The 19,060-nt window shown below is 38.4% G+C and overlaps 1 protein-coding gene across 1 annotated transcript; it reads left to right on the top strand.

The window, feature by feature from the left end:
• Nucleotides 1-6: 6 nt before the first annotated feature.
• On the top strand, nt 7-18,994 carry LOC126366826 (poly [ADP-ribose] polymerase). The gene is made up of 20 exons (XM_050010123.1): nt 7-207; nt 488-629; nt 947-1,104; nt 1,784-1,977; nt 2,670-2,883; nt 3,333-3,435; nt 3,835-4,018; nt 4,597-4,813; nt 5,528-5,632; nt 5,731-5,839; nt 7,050-7,215; nt 7,505-7,661; nt 8,143-8,310; nt 9,779-9,915; nt 10,813-10,949; nt 14,500-14,660; nt 15,631-15,751; nt 16,426-16,585; nt 17,326-17,502; nt 18,363-18,994. Exons 1-20 carry the CDS (start codon nt 97-99, stop codon nt 18,433-18,435), a joined length of 2,994 nt encoding a protein of 997 aa, XP_049866080.1. The 5' UTR covers nt 7-96; the 3' UTR covers nt 18,436-18,994.
• Nucleotides 18,995-19,060: the final 66 nt, after the last annotated feature.

The following is a 19,060-nucleotide window of genomic DNA, read 5'->3' as shown; positions in this document are numbered from 1 at the left end:
CTTCAACCGACACCGGCAGCGCGCGCTTGTTTGGGATTTTGGAATCTACGTTGCGGCCCACATTTTCCTTTGTATACTATTTGGCCATTATCTGCAATGGACGAATTACCGTTTCAGGTGGAATATGCGAAGTCTGGAAGAGCATCTTGTAAAGGATGTAAGCAGAAAATAGATCAAGGGTGTCTTCGTATTGCTGTGATGGTGCAGGTAAGCTGGCTCAGACATGTTTGTTTTTCAACCTTGAAAACCAAAATTATGCGAAATTTGATTATATTCCATTCTAAATAGTTATGTTTGTGAAGAGCTGTAATCTATAATGCCTAGAGTCTAGGACTATGGACTATACCCTTATTAGGAGCTATTAGGAGCCCCCAAGGAGTCTGTTAGAATTTAATGTTGTCCTTGCTTTTAACGACTGGTTTTCAAAACATTGATATATATATAGAAGGAAGTTTTTTGTTCTAATTGCTAACCTTGATATTCCTAGTCTGCGTTTTATGATGGGAAACAACCGAATTGGCACCATGAAGACTGTTTCTTCCAAAGACAGCGTGTTCAGTGCGTCAGCGACATTGCGAATTTTAACAAACTAAAAAATGCAGATAAAGACAGGATCAAAAAAACAATAGGTTTGCCTTTTTTTTCACATGTTTGTAACATTTGCTAATCATTTCTGCTAAATAATAATAAGCATCTTTTTTTCATATTCTAAATTATTATTACTTTACCTTCGTAATATCACAGTATATAAACAGAATACTGTGCAAAGCTTTATTATTCTAAGCTATTTATAACTTATATCATCAAGTAATTTATATGTTTTAAGCTTTGCTTATTCTTCATTAATTTGCAGTTGGTGTCTCACATGAAACTGTCCTACCTATTTATTGCATTTATCTTTGTTATCCAAATTCATTCAATAAAGACTATACTGTATGTGTCACAGAAAGTAATGTCGGAGTGGTATTACCAGTTGAGAAAGGGAAGGGAAAGAAGAAGAGAGCTGCCGAGAGCAGCAGCAACACTGCTCTTAAGGACTTCAAAGTGGAGTACTCCAAGTCCAGCAGGGCTACCTGCAAACACTGTGATATTAAAATTTGCAAGGTATGATTACCAAAGGTTTAGGTTTAAACTCACAAGTTTAGTGATTATTTAGAAGATATGAATGCATTGGAGTAACTATCTGGGAACTGATAATAGGCAGCCAAGTTAGTAAATTGTATAATATTTTTATTTTAAGGAATGACTAGGGCCTTGTGCCAAGGTTTTTCTTTCAGCTTCTTTTCAGTAGTTTTAGGTGGGTGAGGCATTTGTTTTGTAAAAATTTGCTAACCATGTTACTTACTAAATAAATTGTCAGAAAACTAAGCTGTAGGGTAATACTTCACACATTGTAAAAAGAAGACAAGTAAGTAGGTAGTATGACAGACAGGTAGAAAAGATATCAGCACAGTAAAATTGTAAAATAAAATTAAGAAATATAATGTACTCTAACTAGTAGTAAGTCTTAAAGGTTAGGCAACCTTTCCTAAAGAGATTCCTACTTAGCAATAAGGCCGCATATTATACTCTTTCTATTTCTCTTTTTTGTATTTCCTGTGTGTGCAATAGAGTATCTGTTATGTTAAGATGATCAAAAATCAACCTTATTTTTCTTTTGATTTATTTACGAATTTTAATTATGATGTCACCATTTTATAAATCAACCAATTCAAGAAATAGCATCTAATTTCTATGGGTTGTTATACCTAGCCCTTTTTAACTTGACACAATGTAATTACAGGATGAAATCCGCGTTTGCAAGATAATGTATGATACAGAAGTAGGTATGAAGTATGGTGGGCAACCGTTTTGGCACCACGTGCAATGTTTCAATGAGGAGAGAGACACTCTCGGCTATATGGCCGGTGGAGAGGACTTGCCCGGCTTTAACCTTCTCAAGAAAGATGACCAGAAGATTGTCAAAGAAGCAATCAAGTATGTAGTTATGTAAAGGTATCAATTCTAGCAAATAAACATAACCCTCCATTTTGCTTTGCGTGGCACCCCTATTGAAGAGGTGGTGGTGTGACAACCTTGTCGTTTGCAGAGCTGGCCCAACTAAGCGCAGACTGCGCCTTTGTCCAGCAGTGGGACCTTGTAGGTCAAATTTGATTAGTTTTACAGCTTCAAAAATACTGTATTTAATTTGCTTGGAGTGCAAAAAAGATAGAACTAGTTTTAAACTAAAACAGAAACACTTGCAACATAAAAGATTTGTAGCCACTGAATTAAGTTATTGTAAACCATATTATTTTATTTTATTTATTCATTTATTTCAGACATACATCTTAGTCATTATTAATAAAAATAATGATAGTTACTATAATTATTAGTTACAATTAAACTTATATCTATGTTAGTATTACATTAGTCCAACAAAGAGTAATTTATTTTTTTATTACCTAATTGCTTGAGATTTCTACATACACATAAACTCATGGCTCTTTCCCACTGGGGTAAGCAGACTATGGAATTCCATTTGCTTCGATCGTGACACACTTCTCTAGCATCCCCCACATTCATCAATCGTTTCAGACACGCACGCCGGTTCAGAGTAGATGTACTAAATTTAAAAATTGTGGGTTAACTTGAGATTTCTATTTAAAAAAAAAACTTTAAACTTACAGACCTAAATCACTCAATGAAATACCAATAAAGAAGTTGAAAGCGGAACCAAAAGATGAAGAAGAAATTAAGAAGGAGAAAGATCATGAAAAGCAGTTGGAGAAACAAAATAAGCTGTACCATAAATACAGGAGTGCTCTAAGTGAATTAAAGAAAGCTGATTTACATGAACTGCTTGAATATAACTCACAGGAAACAGCACCTGGATTTGATGAGGTACGAATGAATTTATCTAATATTAAATATAAAACAGCCTATACGTGTCCCACTACTGGGCACAAGCCTTGTCTCAATCAACCTAAGAGGGTACGGAGCATACTCCACTTACTAGCTTATTATGCCTTCCTTTCGGTATCATCTTACTTTTTCCGACAATCAGGTGATTCAAGCCTGCAATGTCCTTACCAAAGAGAGGATAGTCTCACAAAGTGATATCGGAAATCCAGATCTTGAACCCAAAGCTCTTAGGAAGTTTTCATATTATAAATGAAATAAAATATAATATATTTTTTTAAATTGTTTGAATATTCGTAATTTAAATTGGATTATCTCTAAATGTGATTACATTTTCCAATGTTTTTATAGAATAATAACATTGCACCTGAGGGGTTGATAAATTTTCAGTTACACAGTGAAAAAAGTTTTTTTGTTATGTTTTATTGCAGTGTTTGGATCATCTGGCGGACTGCATGGCTTTCGGAGTCCCAGATCCGTGTCCCGAATGCAAGGGTCAACTGATTTTAGACACATTTAATTACAAGTGTACAGGTAATTTTTTTCACTATTAAACTCTTACTTATTTGTTTTGTTTTGTATTCTTTTCGAACACCATGGACTATCTATAGGTCACACTTCTGAAGAGTTCTAACATTGCCCACCTCCTTGATGGAATTACAGCTGTCTTAAATTAAGACATGCGGATGACACACACGCACGCAGACGCACACACGCACGCACGCACGCACACACACACACAGACACACACACCAATAAACACACATATTAAACAGTTGTTTACGGGTGCTACGCATGCGGTAGTCTGCGTGCGCGAAATGAGCAAACGCTCATTTGCGGCTTTCCGCATGTCACTAAAAGCACCCTTACTTCATCTCAGTAGGTATCACTCGCCACCTGTACACACTCCGTAATCTTATTATTGCATTGCAGGTAACATCAGCGAATGGACAAAGTGTTCATACAAAATCAGGGAACCAACTAAGAAACCCTTCAAAGTACCAAAAGCTTACAAAGACGGGTCTATATTCAAGAAGTATAAGAGCAAAGTTGCCACCAGGCTGTTCGACGCCGCGCCGCCGCCGCCGCAGATCATTATCAAGAAGGAGGAACCTGTGTAAGTCAATAACATAAACAGCCTATGTATAGGTCTGATATACGTCTTCATTATAATTGTCAAATTTACACATGTAGTTTTGATAAACACGTTCTTGTAATAATGATTTTTTTTACAAGAAAATTTCTTGTAATACAGGGCTTGTAAGTTTTGATAAACAGGACACAGGTCGCGGCCGCGGTGATAGTGTCGCAGATTCTGCAGTTCCATTTAAATCTGGTATTAAATTTCAAATCTGATATTATCTTTAGGCACCGTTTAGTAACCCTGACACCAGGGTTGATGGGGTTGGTAATCCAACCCACTCGATAGAAGAAGAAGTAATAAGGGCTTATATTTAATTTTCACCGACAAAATAACGATTACCGATTGCCTGCCATGGGTGGACAATACATTTCATTTTATTACAATAATTATGAGGAAGGTGCTTCTAAGAGATTAACCTGGACACATTTTGACCCTTGAGCTCAAAAGTTTTAAAGCGAAGGGCAGTAGGAATACCTACTGCACCTAACCCCCCACCCCTTTTGCTAGTGTATGTGCAGAAACTACATTTTACCTGACGTTTCCTAAAACAGAGAAAAGAAGGACATTAAAATACCACCACTGAAGAACCTACAGTTCTTCATTTACGGCAAAGTGAAGTCTAAGGAAGATGTAAAGAAGAGGATTTTGAAACTGGGCGGGCTTGTGGTCAGCAAGTTGACAGAGACCCTCGCTGCTGTCGTCTCTACAAAGAAAGATATAGATAACATGCCGCGGAAAATGGCTGAGATACAGGAAGAAGACATTGAGGTAAGAATCACTTAATAATCGGTGATAGTGTTGGCGAATAATAGATTAATCACATAGGGAACATATATTATGATGGATATTTAGATATTTACAGGCTTAAAATATAATCGATTATTAATCGATATACAATCGATTTATCGAGCAACAATATTCGTGATATCCCCGTTCGGATCCCACTTTTTACTAAACGTCAAAAACACGAAATTACTATGGAATTTGTATGAAAAAGCACACTGTGACGTCATTGAAAAACGTGACAAAATGTCGCACTTATTATTGCAAACTTATAAATGAGTTAAATTGAAAGAAGAAAATGTTTTTGTCATCTTTAGATATGTCTTTTCCATAATTTATCTGTGACCTAGGAAACTACCCAATATATTATCTACAGTAGGTATATACAACCCTGTATCTTCGATCATAAAAGGGTTAGTAACAGCTATGGATTCAATCGTGCAATACGGAGTTAAGGATTGAAGGCGTTTCATATTGCCAATTTAAGTGTAAGAATAGTAGTTGCACCTGCCAAGGCCAGAATTCTTATCAGCGATGTTTACAAGGTAGAGAAAATTCCTTTCAGCTACTAGGTTGAGATTTATATAAACTGCACGCGGAATTCTGTGTACGGAATGCGATACCTCCCGGCGCCACCTCTGTCTGTACTTTTTTCTAAATAATACTCACTTACTAATAATAATACATACTTCAACTCAGGTGGTGGACGAATCTTTCCTGGACTTGATAGACCCAGATACAGGGACCGTTGCAAAGACATTGGAGCTCATTAAGCTCCACAATATTGCAGATTGGGGCTCTGACGTAAGTTCTAGAGTTTGCTATAAAAATCACAATTTAAAATTTTTTTCGAGTTTTTTATAATTTTATTTATTTTTATTTTTTGTATATTTTATACGCAGCCAGCAAAGAGAGTACCACAAGACGTCATCGACGGAAAGTCTATCCCTAAGTCCGGCAGCTTGTATGTAAAATCTCAGAAGTCTACAACAACCAAGCTGAAGATCAAAGGTACTTTGTTTTTTTCGATGCTTAAACAGATAGCGACAGAGTGAGTTCCGCGTTTTCTAGAACTTTCGAGTATGGTAAGCCATAACCAGAGAAACTGGACTAAGGTTGGACTGTTGGTTGCGTAAAAGGAACTATGTTCTCCTAGGCTACGCCATAACCGGTAGTGTCACGTCTCCTAACTATATTTATTATTTATTTATTTATTTGTAAATCAGAATGTAAATCCACCACAGGCTTCGTCAGTACCAACATTCATATTAAAATAAAAAAAAAATATTAAGGGAAAGCATATTCAATTCATACATAATAAAATCCGCACAAGCTTCGTCAAAATACAAAAAAAAAAAAACCACAATTGGCTTCGTCCAAAACTGCCTACTCCAGAAGCCCACCCGGACCGCTTCCGGCTCAAAGCTACCCATTAAACTGGCCGCATTTCCACGTTGAACAGCCAGTGAAATGCGCTGAACCAAAAACGATCCGGAACGCGGATCATGGCCCTTCTCACGCAACCGCCTCCCCAGCTCCCTAACGAAATCCAGTGCCTCGCAACCCCATGGGCCCCCAGTCTCAACGGCAAAGGGCAAAAATGTCACGTCTCCTACATTTCAGTACAACAACTAAAGTCACATGCAGACTTATGTGTCAAGAGCATTGACCTCGTATATAAACAAATACAGTACCAAAAAAGTGCCCGCGGCGCATCTTGTCACTAAGCGGCGGCGTGTCAAGATAGAATTTAATCGCAACAGGCGTAACGACGATACTATACAACCGATATTGTTCTTTATTTTAACAACCAAAACATCTTAATTCTAGGCAACGAACTTATACTTCTTCTATCGTGTGGATTGTGAGGTGAATTACCAACCTCATCGACCCTGGTGTCAGGGTTATTACTGAACCGCCATATTCCCCTGACATGACTCATGTAACGACTACGTACGTACATCAGTAAGTAATAACCGGGACCAACGGCTTAACGTGCCTGTGAAAATGTGATCTTTTTATTTTTTGGACAATCAGGTGATCAGCCTGTAATGTCCTAACCAAACTAGGGATCACAAAGTGACTTATACTACCTACATAATTTAATGTATACGTATCTACAACATGATGCGGATGCTTTTTTTAAAATTAAAATCCTTAGCGATTGTGAGTCTATTTCTGTCAGTGGTAGAGTGCTTAAATATTTCTCTTTCTCTTACAGGCGGCACAGCAATCGACCCGGATTCAGGCTTGGAGGACGAAGCGCACGTGTACAAAGACATGCATGATGGCACCATGTATACCGTGGTGCTCTGCAAGACTGATGTGATCGCGCAGAAGAACTCTTACTATAAGCTGCAACTTCTAGAAGCTGATAATAGGAAGAAGTAAGACTATGTTATTTACGGCTAAAGAGATATATTATATGTTTTAATTGTGATAATAACCGCGTTAACCTCAAACAATGTATAAAACTTTTTAATAGTAAAGTCACTGGCTGGTTTTTTTTTTTTCCAAATTGTTCTTTCTTCTGCTATAATCCTATCTAAGTAAAGCTCTTTTGTACATTATGTGTCCAAAATGAGACGACACGTCACTGATTACCGCACTCCACGCGGGCAATAGCTGGTTTTTAAAAAAGCTAGTTTTACTAAAGTTGGTTTTTGTACGTCTCAGGTACTGGCTGTTCCGATCGTGGGGTAGGATCGGAACTACGATCGGTGGTCATAAACTGGAGGACTGCAAATCCCTGGACGATGCCATGAAGAGATTCGAAGACTTATACATGGAGAAGACCGAAAACCCTTGGGAATGCAGGGACGATTTTATGAAGGTAAGGGGAAATCTTTATTGTGAAATCAATGCATAGAATGTGCTTACGGTATTATATAGAATGATAGTTAAAGAAAAGTCTGAGACAGTTAGGTATAGTTTACCCTTTTAAGCCTCGTATCCATTTGACAACAACTGAGCCGCAACACGTGATGGTCGACATTTTCGACAGCATCGCACAACAGCGCACGTCAATGTTGCCTGGTTAAGAGGCAACCATTGAAAGTCAAACCATCACCTACATAAATGGGGCTTAAAGGAGTCGCCTCACATAGTGAACGAGTGCCCTCTGCTTCCGGAGGTAATTCCAGCTCGGAGTCCGATACGAATTGGCGAAGAGTTACCATTCTATATGTAGTTATTTTTTATTCTATTGTTCTTTTAGGAAGGACACAATCAATCTGTCTACATGACACCCCTAGGGAGATCTCTCTCTTACTTTTTACTTACTCCACAATGTTTACTCTTACTCTTTCACGCAGGTCCCGAATGCCTACTACCCAATAGAAGTAGACTATGGTGATGACCCTGCCGACGTGAAGCAAGAACTAAAGGTGGATGAGAAGTGCAAGCTGCCTCTCCCAGTGCAAAGACTCGTCGTGAAGATATTCGACATCAACATTATGAAGAAAACACTGCTTGAATTCGAGGTATGCAAGTTTTGGTGCACAAAGATCGCACATTAAAGCATAAGTTGCTTCACCGACTACAGTAATTAACAATGACACTTTTAACTCCGGTTTTATTTCATTGAGAACGTTAAATTGATCCACTCTTCGCACATAAGCCAGACGTTAGATCAGAAGGTTCTATTTTACCAATCGGCATCGTACCAATAATAAATCACTATCGTCGCGAAACAAACAATAACAAGACACAATTACGCGTGATTCGTATTTTAAATACGTTTTTATTACACCCGCCCGTCGCCAATGGTGTGTCAATGAAATGACAGTAAAACGCTAACTGACTTCTATTAATGTACCCACATCTTACACATAATCACTATCGCTACCCTACACTGTTGGGCCTACAGTAACATAATTTTATGCTAATTCCCCTAATAGGGACAGTAGGGTAAATTACTGAGTCAAAGATATACAATTCTAATCTAGAAAGAAAGACGTAGAGAAGCTAGTCCAAGATGATCAAAATCTATCTAATTTTTCGTTTAGACTTATTTACGAATTTGATTTTGAATGTATGTAACATCTGTAGGTCCGAGTTCGATTCCCGATAGGGACATTGTCAAAATCACTTTGTGAGACTGTCCTTTGTTTGGTAAGGACTTTTCAGGCTTGAATCACCTGATTGTCCGAAAAAGTAAGATGATTCCGTGCTTCGGAGGGCACATTAGGCCGTTGGTCCCGGCCATTAGCCGTAAAGAACACCTCCACCAACCCGCATTGGAGCAGCGTGGTGGAGTATGCTCCATACCCCCTCCGATTGATTGAGGGGAGGCCTGTGCCCAGCAGTGGGACGTATATAGGCTGTTTATGTTATGTAATAATGAGTACGACGAATGACATTTATTGATGACGTCACCATTTTATATTCCCACACCATCGCCACATAAATTAATGTCTTTTAAATGATTTTCTTCTTCCTGCGATGTTTATGTGTTTTATTTATTGACTATTATTACTACCACCACACCCCGGACCCTTCATACAAATAACCTCATTTTACACAGACACCACACATTGACGTTATCGTACACGCGCATCTGTGTGTGTGTCGTCTGACGCCATACGATTCAAGTGTAAACTATGTTCGAGGGGGGTGAGGTAAACCTAGCTTAGACGCTGGCGGGAAGCGGAGAGTTGCCATTCTATGTAATTCCTTATTCTATGCTACTATTAATATTATGACTGCTACTATTCTAAATGGGTGAATATCAAAATCTCAAGTTTGGTGGCAAACTTTAATATTATTTTTTCATGAAAAATTGGGTTCCGACATCCTTTCGGATCCTTTTAGATCCTTTTTCATGTCGGAATCCAGGATCCTTTTCTATCCTTTTTCATGTCGGAACCCAAGTTTTCACGAAAAAATAATATATGAAAGTTAGCCACCAAACTTGAGATTTTGATATTCACCCAAACGACTATTTTCCAGCTTGACACTGAAAAGATGCCCCTGGGCAAGCTGTCCAAGAAACAAATTAAATCAGGATACAAAGTGCTGACTGAACTGCTAGCGTACATTGAAACGGGAAAAGCCAGTGAGAGCAAAATTATTGATGCAACCAACAGGTACGTTCAACAAGTTTAATAATAATGTACATTGATTACATTGTGTGTGTTAACATCGTAATGAAAACTTTGAGGGATGATTCAGACCATGATTCTGAGTTGATATCAAGTTTAATTTTCCGTCACAAAGTATGGACCCCGCAATTAAAACATGTAATAACAGGGGAATTCTCACCATCAAAACCATCATTCTCCATGTCGATAATTTATTTAATAATAATAATAAACAATTACAAAATAATCAAATTACAATTCAAAGATTAAATATAGAAAAATAGAAGCGTTCACTACGAACGTTATCGAACGAATGGCGCGCTGTTGCCGTCCATTAAATAGCAGGGGTTGTAGTGGGGCGAGTGACGCATTTGTTTGCTTCGATCGGCAGTGCACGTGCAAAATCATCCGATGTTTTCGATGCGCCGATAAACATACTCTTCTCCAGACTCTGAGGTCTGAGTTTCCCTCATTCAACGCTTATCGCTATCGACCCACTAGGGTCGATTAATTCTTTCAAATATTTTTCCTCTCAGACGTCGCCCTGAGCCGAGGTTCGCGCCCAACTGGGCACCCTCAGGCCTGTTGTCTTAAACATTGTACCGGGTGAGAGCCTTCAGCGCTCCCCATTTGTCTGGCCAAGTAGTTAATGCCATCTGCGGCAAATCAACAATAAGTCACGTCAAAAAAAAAAGAGGTCTGAGTGCTTCTGAAACAGGGAACGCGGGTTCGATCCCCGCTAACGAGTAATTATGAAATTTTCTCTAAACACGTGGTATTACGGCTCACCACAGAAAGCTCGGTGAACACCTAATACTTCGTTCATCTAGCGATAGATGTACCTCTGATTACCCCAATTGGAAATATAGTCATTATCTTACGTACTACTCTTTTGTACCGCAGATTCTTCACCACGGTTCCTCATGACTTCGGCGTGAACAACGCACCTTTGCTAAATAACGTGGAGGCTATAAAGAAGAAGGCTGAAATGTTAGATAACCTGATGGAAATTGAAATCGCCTACAGCTTGCTGAAGACTGGTAAGACATTATGTTAATTACTCGCCATATAATTCAAGACATACACACACTTTTGTTTACAGTAGCTTGATAGAAAACTAACATTAAATAGAAACACGTCTAAATTTAATAAAGAAGTTATTTCGAGTCTCGCGGGCCTATGCCCATGCGTGGTTTGTATAATTTGTATAATTATATTTTTTTAACAAAAAGCAATAACGTGACCTTGATGCATCGGGTCGAATGGATTAGCAAGTGCAACGCGCTTAAGGTGATGCGTGTCAGTCAGCTAGGTAACGCTGCGTCAGCAGATGGCGTTACTTCTGCATTTTTCGTATTTTTTTCCATTTATTCGTTTAGTGTTGAGTTCTGACCCAGTGAAACGTTAGGTGGCGAAATCTTACATACATTATCTTTAAGTTAAGCTACAATTTTGAAGTATTTACTGCAGATATCATATTAAAACATTGCATCAAAAGTTGGTGTCATTTCAATTTGTGTACAAACACGAAGCTGTCACACACACATGCGAACTAGGTTAGCTATTAAAAGAGATGCATAATTTGAAGTCTACCTCTAACTTCTAAATGGCGCATTTGGTAAAGCAGTCGCCGCCATTCTTAAGTTTCACGGTTCAAACCCCAAGTGCATGTTTTAATTGTTTTTACTTTTTGTATTTTTTTTTACAATTGAATTTGGCGAACCCGTTTATTTGTTACGGAATTTTCAAAAAGTATCACTTTTACCAGTAATATTATAATTATACAATAATGTACTTTGCACTAAAGTACCTTCCGTAATTTCCGTATTTTTTAACTACTGAACGGATTTTCATACGGTTTTCACCAATGAGTAGAGTGATTCATGGGCGTGCTTTAGGGTATATAATTTATACAAGTATTTTTTGTTTGTATAAAATGGTTCAAAAATGATGATGAATATCAAACATAATTATCGTTACAAATATAGCCGACTTGGAGCTTTCGGCGAAAACGCTGCCTGAGCCCATTGAGATATAACAAAACAACGTATGGTTGAATTGTTCCATTTTTGTAGGTCTACCAGAAAGTCCACAATATGTCATAATAATTATATTGTGTATAAAGAATTGTGTATATGTATTGTATGATTTTACAAAAAACGATCGCAGTACAGTAATAATAAGGTAGATTTTTCCTAAATTGCGTCGGTTCAAACTTTGACGCATCGCGTTTGAAAGATGTAATAGCGCTTCAGGACGTCCCGCAAGCACGGCGCTGATGTCGCAGTATCTGCATATAATTATTATGACTTGTCATTTAGTTCCAATAAAATCCGCAGGACTTCATACGTATGTCAGTGACAGCTGGTGATAGCATGCGGGACACTTAGCAGCTAATCGAATTTTATGTTGTTTTCGCGCCCAGTCCAGACGACTTGCAGCGCATTTCTGGACTTATATTTACGCGTGGTGTTTATTGTTAGGTTAATTAGTTCAGGTTAGGACGTTTTTTTTAACGAGGACGTTAAAAAATGACGAGGCTGGGACGTGTTGAAGTAGTATTTCCATATATACGCGGCCTGAAATGGGCTGTTTCGGGGACCTGAACTGGTTGCTGTCGAACTTATTATCACGTTTTCTTGATTAAAATTCATAAATAAGTCAAATAGAAAAAAGAAAAAAGATTTTCGTTAGTTTTAGATCTGTCATGATGTCTGTGATGTTTGTTTATTATACATAAGAATTTCAAAATTTATCTTATTTTTTTTTCCCAAAGGGCAAGGCAAAGGGAACTATGCCCATACAGCCATGTCTTGTGTTTTTTTTTCTTGATGATGATTAATGAAATGATGAAACCTAAGCCCCCACACAGACTCTTACTCCAAACCCCAAACGAAGTAAGCGGCTTGTTGGCGCAAAGCGAAAATAGATAGGTACACTTTGTTTATTGAATATTCCGATTTAATAATACTATCGGGAATGTTTTCCGACTAACTTAATGTGATCATTAACCACACAACACCACTTCGTATTTATTATTTAGATTATTCAATGAAGAAAGCAACCTTCCCGTTCCCGTTCCCACCAAAAAGTCCGCGGCAAAGAGAATATAAATAAATCTGTATGTTGGATGGAAAAACAATTAATTATAAATGACTACTATTTAGGCCGGCAAATGCAACAACTTTCTTTTTGATTTGGTTTTCCCCGAAGGGTAAGGCAAAGGGAACTATGCCCATACAGCCATGTCATTTTATGTATTGATTTTTTTATTATATTATATGTCCTCTTTTAAAACACGGTACTTACCCATTATTTAAAAATGTTTAAAAAATATGCGTTAAAACAAAATATTTTTCCAATATTCCTTTTCTCAGATTGTAATATTTTTAGTTTTTTATTTATTCATACAAAATCTCTTTATAAATTGTCACTGACATTCTATTACACTTGTCAAGTAGTCAAAGCCTTTAGAGAAAAAAAAAACTATCACGCACACACACTAACATTGACACCACTACACGCTCAGCAAATACACTGTAATCTGCACCACTACAAATGTAGAATTGATCAAAATTGAGGGTCTGAAATATGGTACTTCTCGTATTCGGACCCTAAATTTTTGTTAGTTTGCGAAAATAATACACCAAAATATTACTATTTATCGGTTTTATAACAATATTCCTCTATCCGTTTTCCTGTAGCACTGCATCAACTTTTGTATGGAAAACGAATCACCTTAACAGAAACCTCGGTTCGCAAGATGAACTTAGTTCATCTTCCGCGCGTGATGTAGTTCTGATGATGTAGATCTTTATGTCTTGTATACAATAAACGCGTCGGCTTAATGTCAATACATAGTTCGAAAGAATTTCGCATGGACAGAAGGAGGACCCGGTGGTGTAATGGTTAGCTCGCTCGTGCCGGCTTGACAGAGCTGTGTGTTCAAGTCCCGTCCGAGTCAGATTTTTCGATTTAATTTTCTCTTTGTGTACATCATCTCCCTAGCATTATCCCGTTTTTCACAGGGTTGGGTTTACCTAACCTGAAGATTTGACAGGTTTTTTACAGAAGCGACTGCCCGTGTGACCGTCCAACCCGCGAAGGGAAAACCAGCCCAATACAGGTTAGGTCACATACCTCCGAAAATGCATTTCTCGGGAATGTGGGTTTCCTCGCGATGTTTCCCTTCACCGCTGAACACGTTTCTCTTTTATGTACAATAAACTGATAATGAACTGAGGAGCTCGGTGGCGCAGCGGTTAACGCGCTCGGTCTGCGATTGTTGAAGTAAAGCAACTTTCGCAAAGGCCGGTCATTGGATGGGTGACCACAAAAAAAAATGTTTTCATCTCGAGCTCCTCCGTGCTTCGGAAGGCACGTTAAGCCGTTGGTCCCGGCTGCATTAGCAGTCGTTAATAACCATCAATCCGCACTGGGCCCGCGTGGATGGTTTAAGGCCCGATCTCCCTATCCATCCATAGGGAAGGCCCGAGCCCCAGCAGTGGGGACGTTAATGGGCTGATGATGATGATGATGATGAAACTGATAATAATAAATGACTTACTATTCTTACAATACCATTTCCAGACTCGGACGACGCGACGATCCCAGTGGAGGCGCACTACACGAAGCTGAAGGCGCACATAGAGCCGATGGACAGAAACAGCGAAGAGTTCAAGCTCATATCGGAATACACCAAGAATACTCACGCCGCCACCCACTCCAGTTACACACTTGAAATTGAAGAGGTGAGGTTATAACAACAATAAGCATTTATTTAAACACCCATATAAAAAAAATACACAATAAAATAATAATAATGAAACAGTCATGAGCAATATAATGTACCCACTTTAGGACTCTGTCGTACTAACATATTTGACATTTAGTGAGACTTACAGTTCAATTTGTCAAAAAAGTTAATGTGACATGGTACCAAATTGTATACATATTAATGCTCGTGACCGTACACTAAAATGAAATAGAGTAAACGTAAACTTAAATCAAATTTTCCCAAGCCGATGAATTATGAACGTGACACTTCTTTGATGTGTTTCCACTAAAGCGGAAAAAGAGGACAGAAGCGGGACATGTGCCGAATCGACCAATCACAGCCCGAAAGACGCTCTGTCGCTCTCTCCCTCGCGGTGATTGGTTAATTTCGAAACACCTCCGCTCCTCTCCGCTTCAATGGAAACTCACCCACACCTCAGACATTCTATACAAAAAAGTCATTATTACTGTTTGCCGTCTAACGTGTAAGAGCGAATGAGACACAGTCAGCCCCTTATTCCTCAGCGGTTTACGGCCATTTAGGACTAAATTAAAAGCCAGGAGTGAGAACCACGCCTGAGAAACACGATACGAATTACTTACCTCAGCCATAATACGCCCTGAAATGTATTTTATGATAGAACAATAACGGATAGATAGAATTGGTTAGTTTCCAACTAGCCAAACCAGTTACTTTTTGCTAAATGTCAAAACACAAAATTATTATGGAATTTGTATGAAAAAGCAACCTGTGTCATAGAAAAACGTGACAAAATGTCACACTAATTATTTATTTATTTCATTCATATATAAGTTGAATAGAAAAAAAAGCGTTTTTTGACACCTTTAGATCTGTCTTTATTTGGTAATCAGAATTTTGACCTACGAAACTACCCAATTACAACCAGTGTTTTTTTGTTTCTATCATACATTGTTATTTTTCAGGTATTCAAAGTGGTGCGTGAGGGAGAAGACAAACGCTACAAGCCATTCAAGAAGCTCCACAATCGTCGTCTCTTGTGGCACGGCTCGCGAGTTACCAATTTCGCTGGTATTCTCTCCCAAGGTAAGCTAACACCACACTTTCGGCCGTTTCGCAGGGCTGCTTGGTAAAGCGGCAACATTGAAAGCGCCCTTAATTCCAGTAAAGGGTGAATCTCAAAATTTCAAGTTTGGTGGCGAAATTTCATATTATTTTTTCGTGAAAAATTAGGTTCCAACATGAAAAAGATCCAAAAGGATCCGCGGTTCCGACATGAAAAAGGAATTTTTCAATTCCCAATTTTCCCAATTTCTTCTAATTTTTCACGAAAAAATTGTATGACAGTTCGCCACCAAACTTGACACATTTTGATATTCACCCTAAATATGTTTACGAGCACAAATTCATGCTTCTAATAATGCTGTAGTTGTGGTAAATTTGCATATTTGAGCTAGTTTTGAAAAAAAACTGTTACCGCAATTATTTTAACAGTTTATGATATATTGGGTGCAAGGTCGCCCAGTTGAATACTATTACATATTCATAGATCATAACCAGCCCTACGTTCTTTTACTACCGTCTGAAAATACTTAATGTCGCTCCGATAGCGAGATACATACCAAAGGATAATGATATAGGTAGAAAAAATAATGCGCTAACTCCTTAAACTGTGTTTAAGAATGTTTTCTTTACTTTCTGTAGAAAATGATGTTTTTCCTGATATGTTAACTAATACAATGTGTCCCGTTCGTCGGCAGGTCTCCGCATAGCGCCTCCCGAGGCCCCAGTGACAGGTTACATGTTCGGCAAGGGCATCTACTTCGCGGACATGGTATCCAAATCAGCCAATTATTGTTGCACGAATAAGAGCAATCCCACCGGTATCATGCTGCTGTGTGAAGTCGCCCTTGGTGACATGTGAGTTTGTTTCTTATCGTTTTTGACAGTTTTTTTATAGACGGCAACAACTACCCGATATTTGGGGTAAATTCCCATTTATTTGCTCTCCCTGCACCAAAAATCTACCCTAAAAATCTAAAAATACTGGGTAGATTGCCTATAGTGTACAATGACTGTTATTTCTTTTCATTAAAGGGGAGTGCATTTGACCACGAGCCTGGTCTAAATCAGTGTTGTGGTCTAAGGCGGAGTACGAAAACTCAAATAGTGCCTATTCACTCTTGCCTTGAAAATCCACAATTTAATTATGGCCAACCATCGCTCCTTTGATGTGTTTTTCTGATCACGTACATGGTATTACTATGTGACTCAGTAGTACGCGCACGGTATGCGAGTTAGTAGCCTTACGCCAGTGGTCATACGTATACGCACAAGTCGAATTAATACGGAAACATTATGCAAAATTCATTTGATCTCCTCAGCCATAACACCTTCCGAAATGACGTAAATTCAAAAATGTTACATTGAACCTCGAACATATTTATCCATGATAATTGCGTTGAATAAATGATTCTGATGTCGTATTGTACGGTCACGAGCATTAATATGTATACACTTTGATACCATGTCACATTAACTTTTTTGACAAATTAAACCGTAAGTCTCATTAAATGTCAAATATGATAGTGCGACAGGGTTCTAAAGTGGGTACATGAAATTGTTCATGGCTGTACAGTAAATTCGAATATATATTACAGGAGGGAATGCCGGCAATCTGAGATGATCACCAAGTTACCAGCTGGTCAACATTCCACATGGGGTATCGGCCGGACACAACCGGACCCTAAAATGAACAGGGTTCTCGACGACGGGACTATCGTGCCTCTAGGCAAACCCGTCCAGAACAAAGGCCAGACTTCTCTGTTGTACAACGAGTATCCTTTACAACTAAATAGAGGCGGAACACCATCGCTGGTGCGACTGCCTTACGGATAACAAAGATATTTCTTTGCGTCATTTTATTTACACTATGCAGTAACCTTATACTTTATATTACTAGCTTCTATGCTGTTCTGCAAGCGAATAAAAAACATAGAAGAGTATCATCTGCTCTCCCGGGTATGTTGTAAAATCCAACAGAGGGATTGTGTCATTGTTAACAATGATTTCTTAAGGGCGATAAAACTGATCCTCGTGTCGCGCGCGATATTATAACCGACGGTACAGCGCCGGCGGTTCGGTTTCCTACCGCGCGCGGCTCGAATCATATTAAGGGTTTCGACCAATAGCCGTACAACGTTTATCTACATAGATAGTATTCGCTGTATCTATTGGTCAAGGCCCTCGATATAATTCACACCCGTGCTGTACGGCCTCCGTGGTCCAGTGGTTGAGCGTTGGGCGATCCGGAGGCCCCGGGTTCGAATCCCGGTGGGGACATATCACAAAAATCACTTTGTTATCCCTAGTTTGGTTAGGACATTACAGGCTGATCATCTGATTGTCCGAAAGATGATTCGTGCTTCGGAAGGCACGTTAAGCCGTTGGTCCCGGTTACTACTTACTGATGTAAGTATGTAGTCGTTACATGAGCCATGTCAGGGGCCTTTGGCGACTCAGTAATAACGGTGACACTAGGGTTGATGAGGTTGGTATTCTACCTCACAACCCACACGATAAGAAGAAATAGGCTGACTGAGCGAGTCACCCCAATATCAACACCTAAAGCAAAACGCTTTTGATATCTATGTTTTATCATCGTATGCAAAAACAAATTTCCTTAGCATAATCTCAGGTTCATCGTGTACGACGTGGCGCAGGTTAACGTCAAGTACCTATTGCAGATGAGGTTCAACCACATGTATTAAGCGCAGCTATAATTAATACAAGTTATCAAAATAATATTGTGCTTCTTGTGTATTCCAATAGTTAATTAATTCCATTAGTTATAGGTATTTTCGTGCATCTACGGGTTTTTTTACAGCAACGTCGTAAATGATAGAAATCGGCACATTTTGCTTACTGACCCCTACTTTTAATTATTCTGTTGAATTGTTAATATTTATGTTTTTAATTTCTTTAATATTGTGATTATGATGACATTGATTGTTTACTATTCCTTGCGATAAGATTGTTTTGTAGTGTTTATAATTAAAAGCTTCGTCAGTATGAAAGTCACTTCCTTTGCTTTAAATAAAAAAGACGAACTATAATATAAAGTGATTCGGCGTTTTATGCCTTCTATGTAATTAATCTAAAATTGTTAGTTGCATAAATATTTTTCATTATGCTGATTTTTTAAAATTACCTTGTTCAATATTCTCTCATAGAGTGAAGTTAATACTGTTGTTGAAATGATTAAATCATACGAATGGCTGTTACGCTTTATTATGTATGCGAATGATTATATTTTCTCATTATACATCACTTGTCTATAGTTTTATTAAAACCCCTAACCCCTATCGACTATATATTCGTATAATTTAATACATT

Source organism: Pectinophora gossypiella, chromosome 5, assembly GCF_024362695.1.
Source record: "Pectinophora gossypiella chromosome 5, ilPecGoss1.1, whole genome shotgun sequence".
Lineage (NCBI taxonomy): Eukaryota > Metazoa > Arthropoda > Insecta > Lepidoptera > Gelechiidae > Pectinophora > Pectinophora gossypiella.
The sequence above is the reverse complement of the archived record's forward strand: the minus strand, read 5'-3'. Positions and strand labels throughout refer to the sequence as shown.

What these genes read in the sequence shown, in the direction of transcription:
- LOC126366826 (XM_050010123.1), top strand. Translation starts at nt 97, where the DNA reads ATGGACGAATTACCGTTTCAGGTGGAATATGCGAAGTCTGGAAGAGCA. An exon ending in GAAGCTGATAATAGGAAGAA is followed by an intron (nt 7,216 to 7,504) that starts GTAAGACTATGT and finishes TGTACGTCTCAG; the next exon opens with GTACTGGCTGTTCCGATCGT. An exon ending in ATTATTGATGCAACCAACAG is followed by an intron (nt 9,916 to 10,812) that starts GTACGTTCAACA and finishes TTTGTACCGCAG; the next exon opens with ATTCTTCACCACGGTTCCTC.